Here is a 16,329-nt window from a genome sequence, read left to right as displayed (position 1 = left end):
CATTGCCACTCTGAGAGCCTGTCAGATTTAATATTTTCTGTCTTCCCTTCCATCACCTCCCATCGGTGTGATTAACAGTCTATTAGAAGGATGAAGTGGAGAGGTATCCACACCTTCCCTCAGGTGGAATAAACAGGAGGGGAAGCCAATGAGTAGGAGAAAGGGTATCACCTTTGTCCATCTGAGCCATTTGGTCTTTGTTGAGAATGCACATCCAGAAGAGTGCTCATTTACTGACTTGCTTGGTAGCCCTTTGATTTATTCCAGTTCACAGGTGAGCCACTTGGCCTCCCAGTTAGCTACCAGCCCTGCTCCATGGGGTACACTGGTCAGTTCCCCATCCAGAAACTGTCAGGGAGCAGTCCTGCACTTGGTCACAGCACAACAGCCATAGATAGCACTATAGGAAGGCAAGGGAAAAAACCTAAATTATTTGTATGTGAAGTTTTTCAGGGATTATTTGCCCTTTTTGTACAGTACATTGAGTCTGAAAGCCAAGTCAAGAAAGAACGAATAGGATAGAAAATTTATCTGGACAAAGGTGTTTAGTTTGAGAGGTCACAAGACACTAAACCTGTTTTTAGCTTGGAATTGCTTGAACTTTCTTTCCTATATCAGAATGAATGAGCAAAGACTGTTTTGCATCTCCTGTGACTCTGTCCGTGCCCCAGCTAGGAAGCTGGGCCAGTATTTGACGTAAATACTTTTACCCTCATAACATGCTGACCCTGTGGTATTTTACAAGTAGGCCAGTCCTTTGGCATGAGCCAGAATTTGGGTGGAAATCTGTCACCATCTAGTAAAGTGTCCTGCTTCCCAGGGTGTTGAATGGCTGGTGCAGTCTGTGGCAGAGTGCCTGATAGTTCTGAGCCTGACTCTGACATTAATGTGCAGGCTTAGGATGTTGCTGATTGAAAAGACTATATTGCCAGACCAACGTTGTTGTTGTTTTTTAATGTGTTCTTGTGTCCAGCTTGGCTTCCCCCTGGTGTAACAGATACTGTACGAGTGACTCATTCACTTTCCTCTGAGTTATTAATGAAATCCCCTTATTTGCAAATGGAGGAACTAAAAGGAGTTTTGTACTAACATCTTACATTGGGCATTTGCTTGTACCCTGCTTCTTCCCCTGATCTTTAGCTGGTGTGGAGCTACCTGAATCTATGGCTGTGTCACAAATTGCAGAGGACCCAAAGCCTCTATCTACTCTCTATGGGGCTGCAAGACCTGACCCACTTCTCTGGGACTTCTACTGCTGGCTCATGCTTTTGAAACCAGGTTAGAATTGGTGGGAGCAGACTAATTTTTGAGAGCATTGGGATTTTTGCTTTGCTGTTTACTTTGTCTTAATTGAGCAACCTTTGTGTATTGCTGTGCTTCTTCCCTCATGGTTGAGTTCATCACCCTTTGACTTTCAGCAGGGGACAAAAGTGACAGGGAGATGCACTAAAAATTGGTGTCTGGTTACTCCAGACAATGTTTCCTCTAGCTGATTAGAGTTTTTGGAGTTTGGCTGGTAGGATGGAGCATGCTGCAACATGTGAACTTGAAACAAATGAGATCTGGAGGGCTAATAGGAAAGAATACAGCAGCTTTCCTCTTTGGCTGAGCCTGGAACACATGACTGTAAGAAAGTTGAATCCCCCACACCAAGCTAGGAAGAGGTTTGAAAGGGCCAACCTGGAGACTTTAAAAAAAATAGTCAATGAGCAGAAGAGGTTCTGGTGCTCAGTATCAGAGGCCAAGGCATGTGTGTCAGGAGTAGTATGTGATGGGGAGGTTTTGCTGTTGGGAGCCTGAATATGTTCCTTTCAGTTCATTTCTGCATGCCTTTATAACAGAAATAAGATTTTCATTAAAATACAGGTTGAATCAGATATTAAATTCAGCTTTGAGCTTACAAATTCCCTTACACAGAGGCATGCTGGCTCGAGCAGGCAGTGGTTAACTGTGCTACCAAAAGTTAAGTGTATGCTGAAGATTTTTTTTTTTACTAAAGCAAGTCCTGGAGGTTTTTGCCTGCAGCATTGGAGTATTCATTCTGGTGTAATGAGTAGAATTGCCTGGAAGGACTATTGCTGGTTATGTCACTGCTGAGTGTTCATCTGCTCTGACACTTAAGGTCATAGAATCAGCTTAGTTTCATGTAGGCAAACATGTGATATGTGTACTGTCCGCTCACTTGCATTACCTGCAAGCAGGTGAGTGTATTTTATAGAGATGCAAATATTTGTAACTCCAGTGTAGTGCTTTGTTAGCAGTGGGTTACCCTCCTGCTAGGAGGATGTGAAGTAGCCATGTGTCTTTGAGAGTAGCAGGCCTATAGAAGGAGGGGAGAAATGCAATGGAGTTATCCACAAAGCTGCTTTGGTGATCACTGTAATGATTAAAAATTTTACCTTTCAATTTTGTTGGCTTACTAATTAATACTTAATAATTGAAGTGGATGTTTTCCAGATCCAATATTAAGTAATTCTTTAGACTAACGTTGATCACCCCTCACTATTCTGCTGGAATTTAACACATCATAGCCTGTAGGTGAGTTTGGGTAGAATGAGAGTGAACCTTCTATAGAGTATGTTTCTTAATGTTGTATATTCTGTGGTAGGCAAATAGGTTGCTAATTGGTTGTGCATTCATAATGGAGAAGTTGCTGGCAGATGTAGATATTGAGGATGATGTTCAGCATCAGATCAGCTTGCCTTTCTGGAGATTTGCTCTCATTTCATACTTTACCTCAAAAAATCTCTGCTACAAAGCAATCTATTGGAAATGTAAATTACTAAACATTGTTAGCATCTGAAACTTGTTTGCTACTGCTGAAGTTTTGATTTAGAAACTGGCAGAGAGAGTGGATACAATACACAAGCAGTGTGTGAGCTGGGTGCACAAGCTAAGGCCATTTTACTGCAGGAGTCTTATGATTTTGGTTTTTAAATGAATTAATTTCAAAAATATTTAAATAATAGACTAGCAAAGGAAGGGAATTCATGGGTAAAGCTTGCCTCCAAAGTTTTGCATTTGAGTTTTCTTCCTCTTGATACAGGATACTTTTCAGTTGAATCTTTGTTGTTGTTGTTGTTTGTTTTTAGAATGGTTTTCAAGCTGAACCTCAAGAGGTTTTCATTTGTTGATGAAGTAAGTCTGTAGATATGAAACTGAAATGTAAAAGCTGCCCTATGTCAAGTTTTCACAGTTACAACAGTTTCATAGTGCAAAAGCAGTATGGGAAATGATCAGTGTTACTGCTGTTACTATCGTGGCTTTGCTGACAGCGTTAGGTAGAGGTGATACATCCTAATGGTTTTGAATTAAAACCCCCGGGGAGCCTCAAGTGAGATGCTGAATATTGTCATATGAAGGAGTTATCTTTATTATCGTAAAGATGTGAGAATCTAGCAGATGCTCTCAATTCGGTATTTTTGGGAATTTCAGGGGGTGTTCTGTGCCATGTCCAGCTGTGCATATCCCCTTTTCATGCCGCCCTGCGAGTTGGGGTGTGTTGGCGGGCGGTGGGGCCCGGCAGCGCTGCTCACAGGGAGCTCCTGCAGGCAGGGCAGCGCGGAGCTCTCAGTGTGCCAAGGCCGGAGGCGGCTGTGCCTCTGCAGAGGGGAAGAGCTGCTGTTCCCCCTCGCTGCCCTGCGGCGGGACATCGCAGGAGGGGCCCGTGAGGCTGCTCAGGGCCGGAGCAGCCCGGGAGCTGTGCAGGAGGAGCTCGGGGGCCGCTCCGGGCCGCAGGAGCGCGGGGGCTGTGCAGGAGCAGCCCGGGGGGCCGCTCAGGGCCGGAGGAGCCCGGGGGCCGCTCAGCACGGTGCCCGCGGCCGGGGAGCGGCTCCTGAATCCCTGTCCTCAGGCTACGTTTCTGCGCTCTCCTCCCTGCCACCCCTCCCCTTGCCCGTTTACCTAAGCAGGTCAGCACACACACACGCGCACCCGTATATTTATTTTTTCGCTACGGTTTGCAGGCGCAGCAGCTGCCGGCTGGGAGTGCCGCCCGCCCCGGGCACCCCGCGCTGCCCGTGCCCGCTGCCCTGCGCTGTGCGCGGCGCTCCGGGCCCCGCACACCCGGGCTCGCTCGCTCCCCCCCCGGGCGCGGGGGGATGCGAGGCCCACCTGCCTGATGTCAACATCCCGGCGGGCGAGGCCAGCAGGAATGTGCCGCTCCCCGCCCGGCGCAGGTAATTAATCCCCGCGACTGACAGGTGGCAACAGGCGGCCCTTGGCTGCGGCTCCCGGGGAAAAGCGCTCGGAGGAAGGATTTTAATAACTCATCAGCGCCGTTCGTGAGCGCCTGGAGAGGCGGTGGGGACGGGGAGGGGGCAGGAGAGCCCCAGGGGAAAATGAAGTTTAAGTCTTTGCGAAGGCGAACGCCCTTGGGTGATTCACTGCCCTTCCTCAGGAGGGAAAAGAGTGTGACATGGTTTTTCCTTTGCCCCGGGGTGGAGAAATTTGGTAAATGCCCGCAAAGCACTGGTGGGGCAGCATCAGCATCCTCTGCTGCTCCCATGCTCCAGGGCATCACAGATGGGGGATGCTCGCAGGCATGCCTGGCTCCCTGGTGCCCGGGGCTTGAGGCTGAGGGTTGTTGCCACACCTGGTGGATCTATATCACTGGAACTGTTGGCCGTGCCCATCCATGGTTTGAATGCCAGCTATGCCCACTAGCAACAAGCTATCCACTTTTCTCTGGAGCCTGATGGGACAGAGGACTTCAAACTGAAGCTGCAACAAGTCAGCTCACAAGCCATGTGGTTAAGGTTATGCTGAGCTGAAAGTTGAATCTGAAAGGAGGTGTCCATGTGTGCATCACTCCTCTTTCACTGAGTGTCCTCTGGGTACAAGTTGGTTCCTAAGAGTGTGTGTGCATGTGCACACGTGTTTGACGTGCCCCCACATGCTTCCAGCAGTTTTTTGTAAATGAAAAGTTAAATCATGGTCAAGCATAGCAAAAATCTTTAAAGTGGTTGTGTAAATTTCACTTTTTGTTCTTAGTTGGTAGCTTCCTTTCTTCCCACTGCCTTTTGTTTTCCTAAATAATTAAAACATGTTCAAATTATTTTCTGTTTCTTTGTGACTCTCCTTCTTTTCACCTGTGAATACTTTGGTGCAGGTAGCTATTCCGTTCCCACTCTTCTAACCTGTTCTTTTTCCCCCCCATCTTAGGGAGTTAATTTGGTAGGGGAGAAAGCATAGCTGATTGACAGCTTTGAAAACATCAAGTAAAATGAATCTAGTTAACTGAGTTGAACTAAAACATGACTGCTTGAAAGAAGCTTGCAAAAGATTTGAAAGACCTGTTGATGTGAGCAGGAGGGGCTCAGGGAGCTGTAATGCCTTAAGCCAGCCCCTGGGATCACCTTCAGGCTGACATCCGTCAGCATTTGTAGAGCTGACTGAACCCCACTCCTTTTAAAGATTTAGGAGCCATAATCCCTCTGCTGGATCAGATGGTAAAACAGATATTAGAGGTAGATTTCGAAAGTAGTGTTTGGGGGATTTTACTGCATCAGAGTTTTGCAGAGGAATTGAGTACTCAGTAAAAAGCCATTGTGGCTTGTATTACATTGAGCACTTCCTTTCAGGAGACTACAGTCCCTTCTAGCAAAAATTCTCCATTTGAGAGTCAAGAAGTGTTTTGTTTTTGCCTTTCAACTCTTTGTTGACACACCTTCAGTAGAAGGGGCTTACTAAAAAATCAGACAGGTGTTGCCTGATGGTAGCTGGCATGTGTATTGTGATACTGAATTACCAGCGAGGGTGCCAAGAGTGGGTAATACAGTATGTCTGCACAGGCAGGTGGGGAGAGCAGAGCTGCAGGCACTGGAACGTTTGCATCTTTCATTTTAAAATGTATTATTAAGCAAAATGCTAAATTTCTGACAGGCAGCAGTCAAACTCCATGGAAAAGTTCAATGCCAAAGCTCTTTCCTCTCCCTCTTGAGTAGATAACACATTTTCAGGTTCAGCTCTTTTGTTTTAAATGGCTTTCACATCTGTTCTCTGGTGGAAGTGGTGTTGCACTCCTCAGGCTCCTCACAGCTTTGTTCCTAGTGCTAGATAATGGTTGTTGTCATCTTGTTGCCTGATAGGCTTTTTTGTTTGGTCAAACTCATTTTTTATATTGGTACTCCTAATTAATTTAGTTTTCCTGCTCGAGTGTGTTGATTAGTAGTCATGCTTTGAGTTGCTCACAATCTTACCCCTCATACAGTGAGTGTAAGTTCACAGCAAAGTGGTGAGCAGGGGGACTGTCACCTCCTGCAGGGTGGGGTGGGACCACTGAGGAGCAGCACCTGTGCCAAGAGGATGATCCTTCCTTTCAGGCACTATCTGAGTGCACAGACAGCTTCTGCCTCGGGTTTTCTTTCTGAAGTGCCTTTGCTTTGAAATCTATATACAATATCCTGTCTTCCTCTGTGGATATAGCGATTATCACTGATCCAGGACGAAGTCACTATGACCTAGTTGTTGGCATCTATTTATGCCAGTAAATGGCTGTGCATCAGGTTACTCCTGGTTGCAGCAAAGTTGGCGGGGTGGGGAAACTCAAGCCCGTCTCTGTCTGACAGCAGGTACCCCGTGGACAGATTTACACCGGTGTTAAATGACTGTCCCTTCAGCGATTACACGCTCACAGGCGGCTGTGCCTGGGGTAGATGTGAAATCATGGCTCTGTGCCATGTCCCCAAGCCCTGTGCAGTGCCTGTGAGGCTTGAACTCCTCTTGCAGTCAGGTGACAAAAAGCTCAGGCCCCTGTTGCCTCTTTTGACACTGCTGGGCACTGCCACTAAATCTTCCCATGTCCTGACTGTGCTCTGAGGCAGAGGTGGGCTCCTGGGCACCCTCCTCTCCTGACATGCCAAGTTCAAGTTGTTGGCCAGAACCTGCAGCTCTTGAGTCTGCCCTGTGTTTCTTTGTTGGATAGGCTTGTTCATCATAACCCATTAGTTCTTGGCTGTTTGCTTTGTGTGAATTTGGGGTGTATGTCCAATGCTTTCCTTGCTGGTTGTAGCCAGAGGAGTCCAACAGTTGGGATGCCAAAGGGTGGATGAAGAGCAGATCCCTTTCTTGTTTCACAGAAGGGCTGTGCTGTTTGATCATGAGCCTCAGTATTCGTGCTGGTTTTGGATACACCTCAGTCCTTCTGAAAGCAGTGATTTTTGGTTTTCCCCTTTCTTGTAACCCCAGCTTTCTGTCTTTGAAGATACTATATGTAAAATTACAGTCAGCACCAGGAGTCCTGATCAGTGATTGAGAGTGTATATCTCTTTCCATTTGTTCAATTCTCAGGATGCCTGCAGACACTGGACACGTTGCCTCCTGGCATATGCCATGCCCTCTGTGCACCCTGCTCTTCAATATTTATGCTTGCATTTCAGCCCATCACCTTTGGGTGCTCAATTCTTTATGCTTCAGTGACATTAAGGCATCCAAGTGATTAGTTGGCTTTTTGAGATTTTTGAGGCTTTCTGTACTTGAAACCTTCACAGTGCTATGAGCAAACTGATGTGTTGAAGGAAACAGTGCTTTACAGGTCTTCTTCCTTTTTAAATATAAGTGATTCTTTTTCTACCTCTTGAGACGGAAAGACAACATGGTGAGCTCACTCTTACCTTCAGTAAGGAATTGCTTTTTAATTAAAAAACAATAAGGAATTTCAGGTTTAAAAGATGTATGATACAAATCACCATCTAGATGTGTTTCGCAACTTTTTTTTTGTAATTGTTTGGCATGTTCCCCATTTCCGCAGGCTGGGTAAATCCTTTGTGGGCTTAATCTCTAGCCTGCAGGCACATAAAATACATTGCACAATTTGGCCTTTGCATTTTAAAGAAATCTTTTTATGTATCCTAAATACCTGTAGCATCTTTTCTGCCACATGGCGGGATGGTGTTGAGTGAGGAGGGAAGGGACTGGCTTGGCTTATGTTTAATCCCTCTCTCCTACCCTGTGTCTCTTGCAAGTTTGGTTTTTCCTATGTTAGCAGTGTGTACACTCTGAAATGCAAATAATCCCTGACTATCACTAGCTAATCCTTTTCCTGCTGCATCATCTGCCACCCACCTTTGCACACGCTGGCTCTCCCTGTCCCAGTGGGGTCCATGGCCACAGGGTGCTCCTGACCAGTATGAACCTGTCACTGCTGTGTTTGAACAGCTGGGAACAGGGCTCTATTAGCCCAGGGCTGCTAGAGACCTTTTCCTGTGAGGAAACAACCACCTTGGGCCTTTCACTTTTCCATGTCTGCAAGAACTGAGGACAGGGAGATGGGGAAATGCCAGCAATTCCTGTGGGTTAGGTTGTTACAGGGAGAGCTCTGCACTCAAAAATGTCTGAAAGCAGGAGAAAACTGAATGCCTCTGGAGCGGGGTTCTGAAAAACCTGCTGTGTTTTGGAGCAGCCTTACACAGGAGGGGAGACTGGACAGTCTCCTTCATGGGAGATATCGAGGAAAATGGGTTTAGGTTCTACAATACTGAACCACTTGGGAATAAGCAGATGCCTTTATTTTGGTGAGGGATTTTGAAAAGAAACCACCAACTTCAGCCTTGATGTTTTGCTGAGTTAAGGTTTCCAGATGTGAACACACGCCCTGAAAATGCTGCATTAGTTTACTGTTGTAGTGGAAAACATCTTAAGAGAAATCTACTATGCTCCAAATTAGCACAGTGAATAAGAGCATCTTGTTCTGTTCCAAGGGCTCATTGCATGGCCACAGCCTCCCTTTTGGAGCCAGCTGCTGGGTTATGCTCTAGGTTTTGGTCACTGTGGGCTGGTCTTTGGACTGTTCAACTCTTCTGGCCTTGGAAGAACAAAATACTGGATTTTATTTACCTCATTTTTGGATGTAATGATTTGAGTTCAGAAGTGAGGAGATTACTACAGAGATGTAGGAGATGATTTTAAAAGATGGCTGAAATGTCAGATTTGGTATAACTCTCAAATTGATCAGGGTGTTGTTTTCGAGTACTGTTCAGTTCCAAGGTTGATGTTTTTGTTTAATCCTTCTGCAAGAGTAGGAGAGCTTCTTAGAAAACAGGATGAAACACTTTTATGTCTGTGGTTTTGAGTGCTTCCAGGATTACAGGGTGCTGTGAAAAGAATAGCATCTGTTTTGTTAGGTGGGTGTTGGGTGTCCTTTGCAAGAGGGAGTGTGTGCCCAAGAGAAATAAAGGCTTTATTTGTTTGAGTAAATGAAGTGCTCTTTATCTGAAGATTTCTGCCTTTGGGGAAGTTAGGATGTAGATTTATGCTCTGCTGTTTTACAGCAGGTAAAGGTCTAGGGGTTTTGTCACTTCTCTGGAATTGTGGCTGTTGTACAAACAAATGCAGTGCGTGTGTACCAGTGGCTGGTGCTTTCAGTTACATGTACAAAGCCATCTCCATGTTACTGGCGTGCCTTCATCCCCAACTGAACTTGTCTCTCTTTTGCTCTGTTCCCCATTCAGTATTCCACCGAACTGAAAAAGCTGTACTGCCAGATTGCCAAGACGTGTCCCATCCAGATCAAAGTGATGACCCCACCACCTCAGGGAGCTGTCATCAGGGCTATGCCAGTCTACAAGAAAGCTGAGCACGTCACTGAAGTGGTCAAACGCTGCCCGAACCACGAGCTGAGCCGGGAGTTCAACGAGGGTAAGGAGGGCAGTGCTGTGCTGGCAGTCCCTCTGCAGAGCTGCTTGGCTGATGAGCAGCCACTGAGGGATGTGACAGCAGCTTCAGAGCAAACCTTCTGGAAACAGACCTCTCTGTGACACCTTGTGCAGCTTTTTATTTCCTGTGCTTGGCAGGAAGGATCATGCATTCAGTGCTTTAGCTGTCCCTGTGCATGCTCGTCCTTGGGAGGAAAGCACTAAATAAATCTCGTGCCTGCCCATGTTGGATGGACGTCTGTCCCCATGGCAGGCACTGCCCCTCTGGCAGCTCTTCTCTGCTCTGCTTTTGCTCCTGCAATGAGAAGCAGCTGTTCTTGTGCTCAGGAATGAGCTTCCATGTGGCTGGGACAGGGATCTAGTAACAGGATGCAATATCATCTCTGTCCTTAATCTACGCCTCAGAGACGGAGGGGCTGTTTATCTCTGGCAGGGAAATGCTAAGTGCCAGCATCAACTGTAGGCAACGTTCTTCTACATGTAACACTCCCAGTTCAGTATAAATGTTTTAATCTTTTACTTGCTTCTTCTCACGTTGGTGAAGGAGCAGCTGTTTTTAAAGTGTCCTTTGGTTTTCTGCAAGCTCATGGGCTGGGTTCCATTTTGCCTTGGTCATTTAAGTTCAGATGAGCATCTGTTTTATTCTACATACATTATTTATCTCCTACTGTAAAAAACCCAGTTGGTGTCAGTTAGCAGCATGTCTTAGGAGTCTGGATCCCATTGCTTATTACAGTGCAGCCAGCTAGACAAGCCCCAGAAATAAGCAAGGACTTGGGAGTGTAAAATCACAGTGGAGTGAGACAGTTCTTCAAAATACTTTTTTATGTAAAAAAGTGCTTTTCTGACAGGACTAGATTTATTGAGGTTTGACACAATTCAATAATGAAGCTTTAAGAAAGGAGAAAAAACCCTATAAATTCTTATTCTGAAATAATTATTTCTGTAGAAATAGGCTGTATTTTGAGTAGGAAATGAACAGTTAATCCCCAAAACAAATTCTTGAGATGAACCCATAGCAGGCTCCTCTCCTCAGAATTTAGTTGTGTGTTGCAGAAACACTAAAGATAATTTGTAGGAAGGAAGCTTTTAATTATTGGATAGTGGCCTAGGCACCAAGAAGATCATGTTCCCTTCTGCTGCTGCTGTAAGCAAGCATGATTTTTCAGGCTGACCATTAATTAAATGCATATTTCTTTTGCTTCTTGGTTCTTTTTTTTTAAGGCTTAACACTGATGGAAGGGAGCAGAAGAGGGCTAGCAACTGATAGGGAAATGAGTAGGAATTGAAGTAATTTGCCTTGTATAGGCATTAGAGGGAGGAAGACAAAATCTTTCAGCTGGTGTGAAAATCCAGCAGGAGTTATCTGCTGGAAGAACTGCTGTGAGCTCCATTCAGTTCACATTTTGGCTCATTTCTTCTGGGGTCTTGGGAAGTCCTTGCTCAAGTTTAGCCACAGGTGTCCAGAGTGAGCTTCAGAAAAGCCTGTGTTGCCTTTGGTGTCTGGCAGCTGGGATCTTGGGAAGGGATGCTTCAAGGGCTGAGAGGCACCTGTGTGTGCTCTGATGGACCTCTGGGGCAACATGCATGACCTTACTGAACAGTCTCTTGTTTTTTTTCCTCTTTGCCTTTGCAGGGCAGATTGCACCTCCCAGCCACCTGATCAGAGTGGAAGGGAACAGCCATGCCCAGTATGTAGAAGACCCCATCACTGGGAGGCAGAGTGTGCTGGTCCCCTACGAGCCACCCCAGGTATGTTGTGAGCTCGAGCTGCTGGCATCGTGGCCTGCAAGGGGCTGGGGGTTGTAACCTTGGTCAGAGGAGTTGGGATCTTGGGCTTTTCCTGTCCTCATCACAATGAATCTTCCTTTCTGTCAGAAATGAGCTGTGAAACACCCTTCTTATCCCTTTAAAGGAAACATTGTGTTGAGAGCCTATTTCATGCTGGTCCACTTGCAGCCCAGCTTGGGAAATGCAAGAGGAGGACTTGGAAAAAGCAGAGTTTTCCATCCAGCACCTCTTCCTCTCCACCTTTGTCTCACCAGGTCGGTACTGAGTTCACCACAGTCTTGTACAACTTCATGTGCAACAGCAGCTGCGTTGGAGGGATGAACCGCCGCCCAATCCTTATCATTGTGACCCTGGAAACCAGAGAGTGAGTTGTGCATCATGAGTGTAACCCTTCTGGCACCTCTTCCACTTAGGACAGCATTCCATATCCTTAGAACAGCTGAATTCAAGGGGCTGTAGGATATTTTTTAGATCTTTGCAGCTGGGAGTTGCCCAGCACCTGGGAAATGGCAGGTGCAGAGTGTGGTGTGAAGCTGAGGAGAGCTGCTGGGCTGTGTGTGAGATGCCAGCTGATGTTTGTCCTCACCTCTGTTCGCAGTGGGCAGGTCTTGGGGCGCCGCTGTTTCGAAGCCCGTATCTGTGCCTGCCCGGGCAGAGACCGCAAGGCAGACGAGGACAGCATCCGCAAGCAGCAAGTGTCTGACAGCACAAAGAATGGTGATGGTACGAAGCGCCGTAAGTAGCTGCACAGCTGGGCAGATGGGGCTGTCTTGGGGTGCTTGTGCCACGGGGACAGAGTGGTGCTGTGCATGGGCTTGCAGGCAGGAGGGCATTTGCTCTCCCAGGGTGTATCAGCCTAGAAACTGAGCTGGTGTTCACAAAGCAGTGTTTGACAGTCTGGGTGTGTGGACTCCCTTGCAGCATTGCTGGTGTTAGATTAGCCCTGCCATGGTGAGTGGAGGGGGTGTTTATTTGCCACCTTCCAGTTGTATGTCTGGAACTCTAACCTTTTGCTTGTTTGCGGTCGTGCTGTTATTCTTTGCTTCATCTAGCTAGTGTTCTATGCTGTGGCAGGTGTCATCCAGCCACAGGGATCTAGACTGAGACTGCACACAAACCCTGCTGTGCATTGCAGACCCCCTGGCAAGTGGCCTCTCTGTGCTCTGAAGGGAGCCAGGTCCTCACTGGATATGCAGGGTGTGGAAATCAACCTTTGGTTTCCCCTGTACTCAGTGGAGGCAGCAGGCTGAACAGCAGGCACAGGTTATGACTGGAGGCAGACAAGAGAGGAGCTTTGTTTTCTCAGTGAGTTCTGCTCCCTGCCAATGGTCTCACCTTCATGGATCACTGGTTCACCAACAGCTTGTGAACCTTGTAATACCAAAACTTTCTGTAATTTTCCTGTAAAGAGCCAGCACTTGTTCAAAGTGTGGCTTGCCAGGGTTTTGTCATATATCCAGTACTCCTTGGCTGATGTGTTTCTCCAGGTGACATGGCCAGCCAGCATCTGCAATCATGTCTGCCTTAAGGAGCCAGGAGCTCTGCAAGGACAGTTCTGGAGTGGCTCAGGCAGAGATCCCTTCAGAGCACTGCAGATCTGAGCTGGTCATGCACTTCATATCTCTTTTGTATCTCTCTTTTTGCTTTTTGCTTCTTTGTATGCTACTCTCCTCCCTCTCCCCCCCTTTCTTTTTTGTTAATGGGGTGTCTTTGGGGTTTTTCTTCCAGCTTTTCGACAAGGAACTCATGGCATACAGATGACATCTATCAAAAAAAGACGTTCCCCAGATGATGAGCTCTTGTACTTGCCAGTGAGTTCTCTCTTTTTATTTACCCTATGTCTAGTATCTTTAATGGTGATTTGAGGTTCACCTAGACTTCAGAAAGAATTGAGGATGGGGTTGAGGTGTGACAGAATAATTTTTATTTTCTTTAATTCCATGACTACTAATTTTAAATACATATTCCAAATAAACAATGCTAAAAATCCCACTAGGTGCTAAGAATGGTTTATGCAAGTCATATGAGAATATTGCAGGGGATCTCTCTGTCCTGGTGGAAACACTGTCTTTGAGATATAACTAGGTTTCCTCCTCAGGTCATGTGCCACAGACCCAGAAATGACATTCTCTAGAAGACTGGGTGTTGTCTTACTGATAGGTGGATGCTTCTGTGGCTTTTATCTGTATTGCAATTGTAATGCAGTGATAGAAGTGAAATGTGCTGTATTAAGTGCAGACTCTGAAAGGGCAAGAAATGTCTCTAATTGGCCATTTAGCTCCTTCCCATGAGCCATGTTTAGTTGCTTAAATCACAAGTCATGGTGTGCTTGGAAAAGAAGGGAGAGCCAAACCCAGCTCCCAAATTTGTGATGTTTTTTCTGAGGGCATGTAAGATTCAGCACCAGATCTGCTTACATCTGAGGCAAGTAAAGACATTTTCTGTCAAAATAGGTTGGATCAGAATGTTGCTTTTGGCTGGCATAGATTCACACTGAGCCATATGACAGCCCCAAGATGTTCATCAGCCTGCAGTGTGAGATTATCACTCTTCAGCATTATTTGCTGCACCTCTAGAACAGAGCTAGCATTTTTATTGTGTGAGCAAACAGTATAAACAGATTATTTGCATCCTGCTCTGGTTGTTTACTTGACATTTTGAAGACTTTCTAAGGTGACTGTCAGTGAGGTCTATAAATACAATCCTTTAAAGCTTTTCTTTCCCCCCAATCCCTGTCCTTTTCCTGTGACCCAGGTGAGGGGACGGGAGACCTACGAAATGCTGCTGAAGATCAAAGAGTCCCTGGAGCTGATGCAGTTCCTTCCCCAGCACACAATTGAGACCTACAGGCAGCAGCAGCAGCAACAGCACCAGCACTTGCTCCAGAAGCAGTGAGTACCAGTGTGCCTGCAGTGTCAGTGCAGGGGGGAGAGAGGAGAGAGACACAGAGAGAAGACACCCTCTGCACAGGTGTTCACAGGGACACAGTGCTCAGCTGAGGGCTGAGCAGTGGGACAAAGCAGTCCTGCTTCCCCCAGAGCGTGTCCTGACTGCTGGCAAGGTCCCTCTCTAGTCTTTCATCCCACATATTTCAACTTCTGGCCCCAGAGGGTGAATGAGGATGGGCTCAGTGCCTCGTTTGACTTCCAGCCAGAGCCCAAGGCAGAGCCACTGACAGCCTGTGGTCAGAACCCTGCTGTGTGTGCCCATCCCGGCTGGGGCATGGGTGCACTCTTGTCCCATTGCTCATGGGAATGGCAGCAAACATGAAGCATCTCCAGTGCCTTCTCCAGGGTATCTATCTGACCACCTTGCTAAGAGTGTCTAGAGCTGGGACTCTGAGCATGAGCTCAGCTGAGCTGTGCATTGGAGGGCTGGTGTTTCAGTGGTACAGCAATACTTCAAGTTGTTCAGTTCAACTATTACACTGCCTAAAACAGGCAGCTGAAAGTTGAGAGCGAAGCTGAAACACAAAAAGTTTCCTTTGCAGCTAGTGGACACTTCAAAAAAAAGATTCTATACACACTTTTGCAGTATTGTCGCAAACTCACTTTGCCAGATGACACTTCACATTGCTCATGAAAAATTTTCCATCCTTTCCAAGGTCAGCTGACAGGGATTGCTCTGGGTGTTGCAAGTGTGAGGAGGATGGGGAAAAGAAAGGCCAGATAGGTGTGTGGGTTCCCAAAGCTTTGCAGTCAGAGGCTTGGGCAGAGAATGACTTCCCAGGCTGCAGTGAGCAGTGTCATCCATGGGCATTGCTTCACCTGCTGTCTCGGGCAACAGCAAATGGCCCCAGGCTGTAGGTGGCTGCCAGCAGCAGTGCTGAGATCTCGTGTCAGGAGGCTGTGGGTATAACTCATTCCTCTGCAGAGGTTAGTGTGGGGCCAAGGCACCACATAAGTCCCACTTGAGCCTGTAGGGATTTATTTCAGTGCCTTGGCCTTGTCTCAGAACTTCTGCAATACCACAGCTTTCTGCCAGATCTCTACATGTGTTCACATTTCGGCCTGTGTGTTTTTAGTGTCAGCTGGAGTCTTGTGGAGGTGTGAGAAAAGCCTTCTGCCAAAATGTCTGGAGCATCCAGGGGCTCTGGACTCTTTTTTTTGGGGCACTTAAAAATGTCATTATTGTTATTTACTTTTATCAGTCATCTGAACTGTTTGTGTATACCATAGCTTGTATTTACTAGCTCCTAGGCATTGTGGCATTTGTGTGCTCTACTGCTTGTATTCAAAGCTTCACCTGAACCACAACCATTTCAGCTGAGAAATGGTTTTGTAAGCAGAAATGGACAGCAGCAGATGACAGCTTTCCCTTGGTGCTGACAGTTGGCTTTGCCATAATTATTTTTTTCATTCTTTCTATATCAGTAGAATAGGTTCCTGGCAAATGAAGTTGGTATTTGTTACCTTTAAAAGCAGCGTGTAGAACTTCAGCCATTTAATTTAATGAAACTTCTTTTGGCATGTCTCCTGGCACTTGTCCAGTTATATACTCATTTTTCTCAGTTGCTGAGTGTGCTCATGCAAGGGAGAAAGATTAAGAGCCTTAAAGGGTGCCAGGAGCATGGAGAAAAATAACTTCTAGTATTTGTCCAGAGCTGCTGCAGTTGTCTCTGTCCACAGCCTGCCATCAAGCAGTGTTCCCTGTGCTGAAATGCATATTCAGGCAGTTTCTTAGGTGTACTTTGGGTTTTGGTGCTTTTTCTTAAATAATCCATGGTATGGCTTAATATCTGACGGAATGTGTTCAGGGCAAAGGGATGTTTAGGCTGAAAAGACTCTAAGATGCAATTGCACCTCAAAAAAGGAGCCTCAGGTGAGAATGGGGAAGAGCAGCTGTTTTGTAGGGAATGGTTGGGATAAGAGCAGCCTTGCATGCG

General features: G+C 46.5%; 1 protein-coding gene across 2 annotated transcripts in view; it reads left to right on the top strand.

The window, feature by feature from the left end:
• TP63 (tumor protein p63) overlaps positions 1-16,329 on the top strand; it is a 165,296-nt gene that overhangs the window by 134,412 nt on the left and 14,555 nt on the right. Inside the window, exons 7-12 of one of the 2 annotated variants that reach the window (XM_074547218.1) lie at positions 9,450-9,636; positions 11,290-11,405; positions 11,699-11,808; positions 12,043-12,167; positions 13,173-13,255; positions 14,199-14,335. In XM_074547218.1, the coding sequence (XP_074403319.1) occupies positions 9,450-9,636; positions 11,290-11,405; positions 11,699-11,808; positions 12,043-12,167; positions 13,173-13,255; positions 14,199-14,335 (758 nt within the window). Of the gene's footprint in view, positions 1-9,449; positions 9,637-11,289; positions 11,406-11,698; positions 11,809-12,042; positions 12,180-13,172; positions 13,256-14,198; positions 14,336-16,329 lie in introns of both variants that reach the window. The other variant, XM_026792113.2, reaches the window with a different exon arrangement.

The sequence above is a fragment of the Zonotrichia albicollis genome, chromosome 9 (assembly GCF_047830755.1).
Source record: "Zonotrichia albicollis isolate bZonAlb1 chromosome 9, bZonAlb1.hap1, whole genome shotgun sequence".
Taxonomy (NCBI): Eukaryota; Metazoa; Chordata; class Aves; order Passeriformes; family Passerellidae; genus Zonotrichia; species Zonotrichia albicollis.
This window is presented reverse-complemented; position numbering and strand designations above follow the sequence as displayed.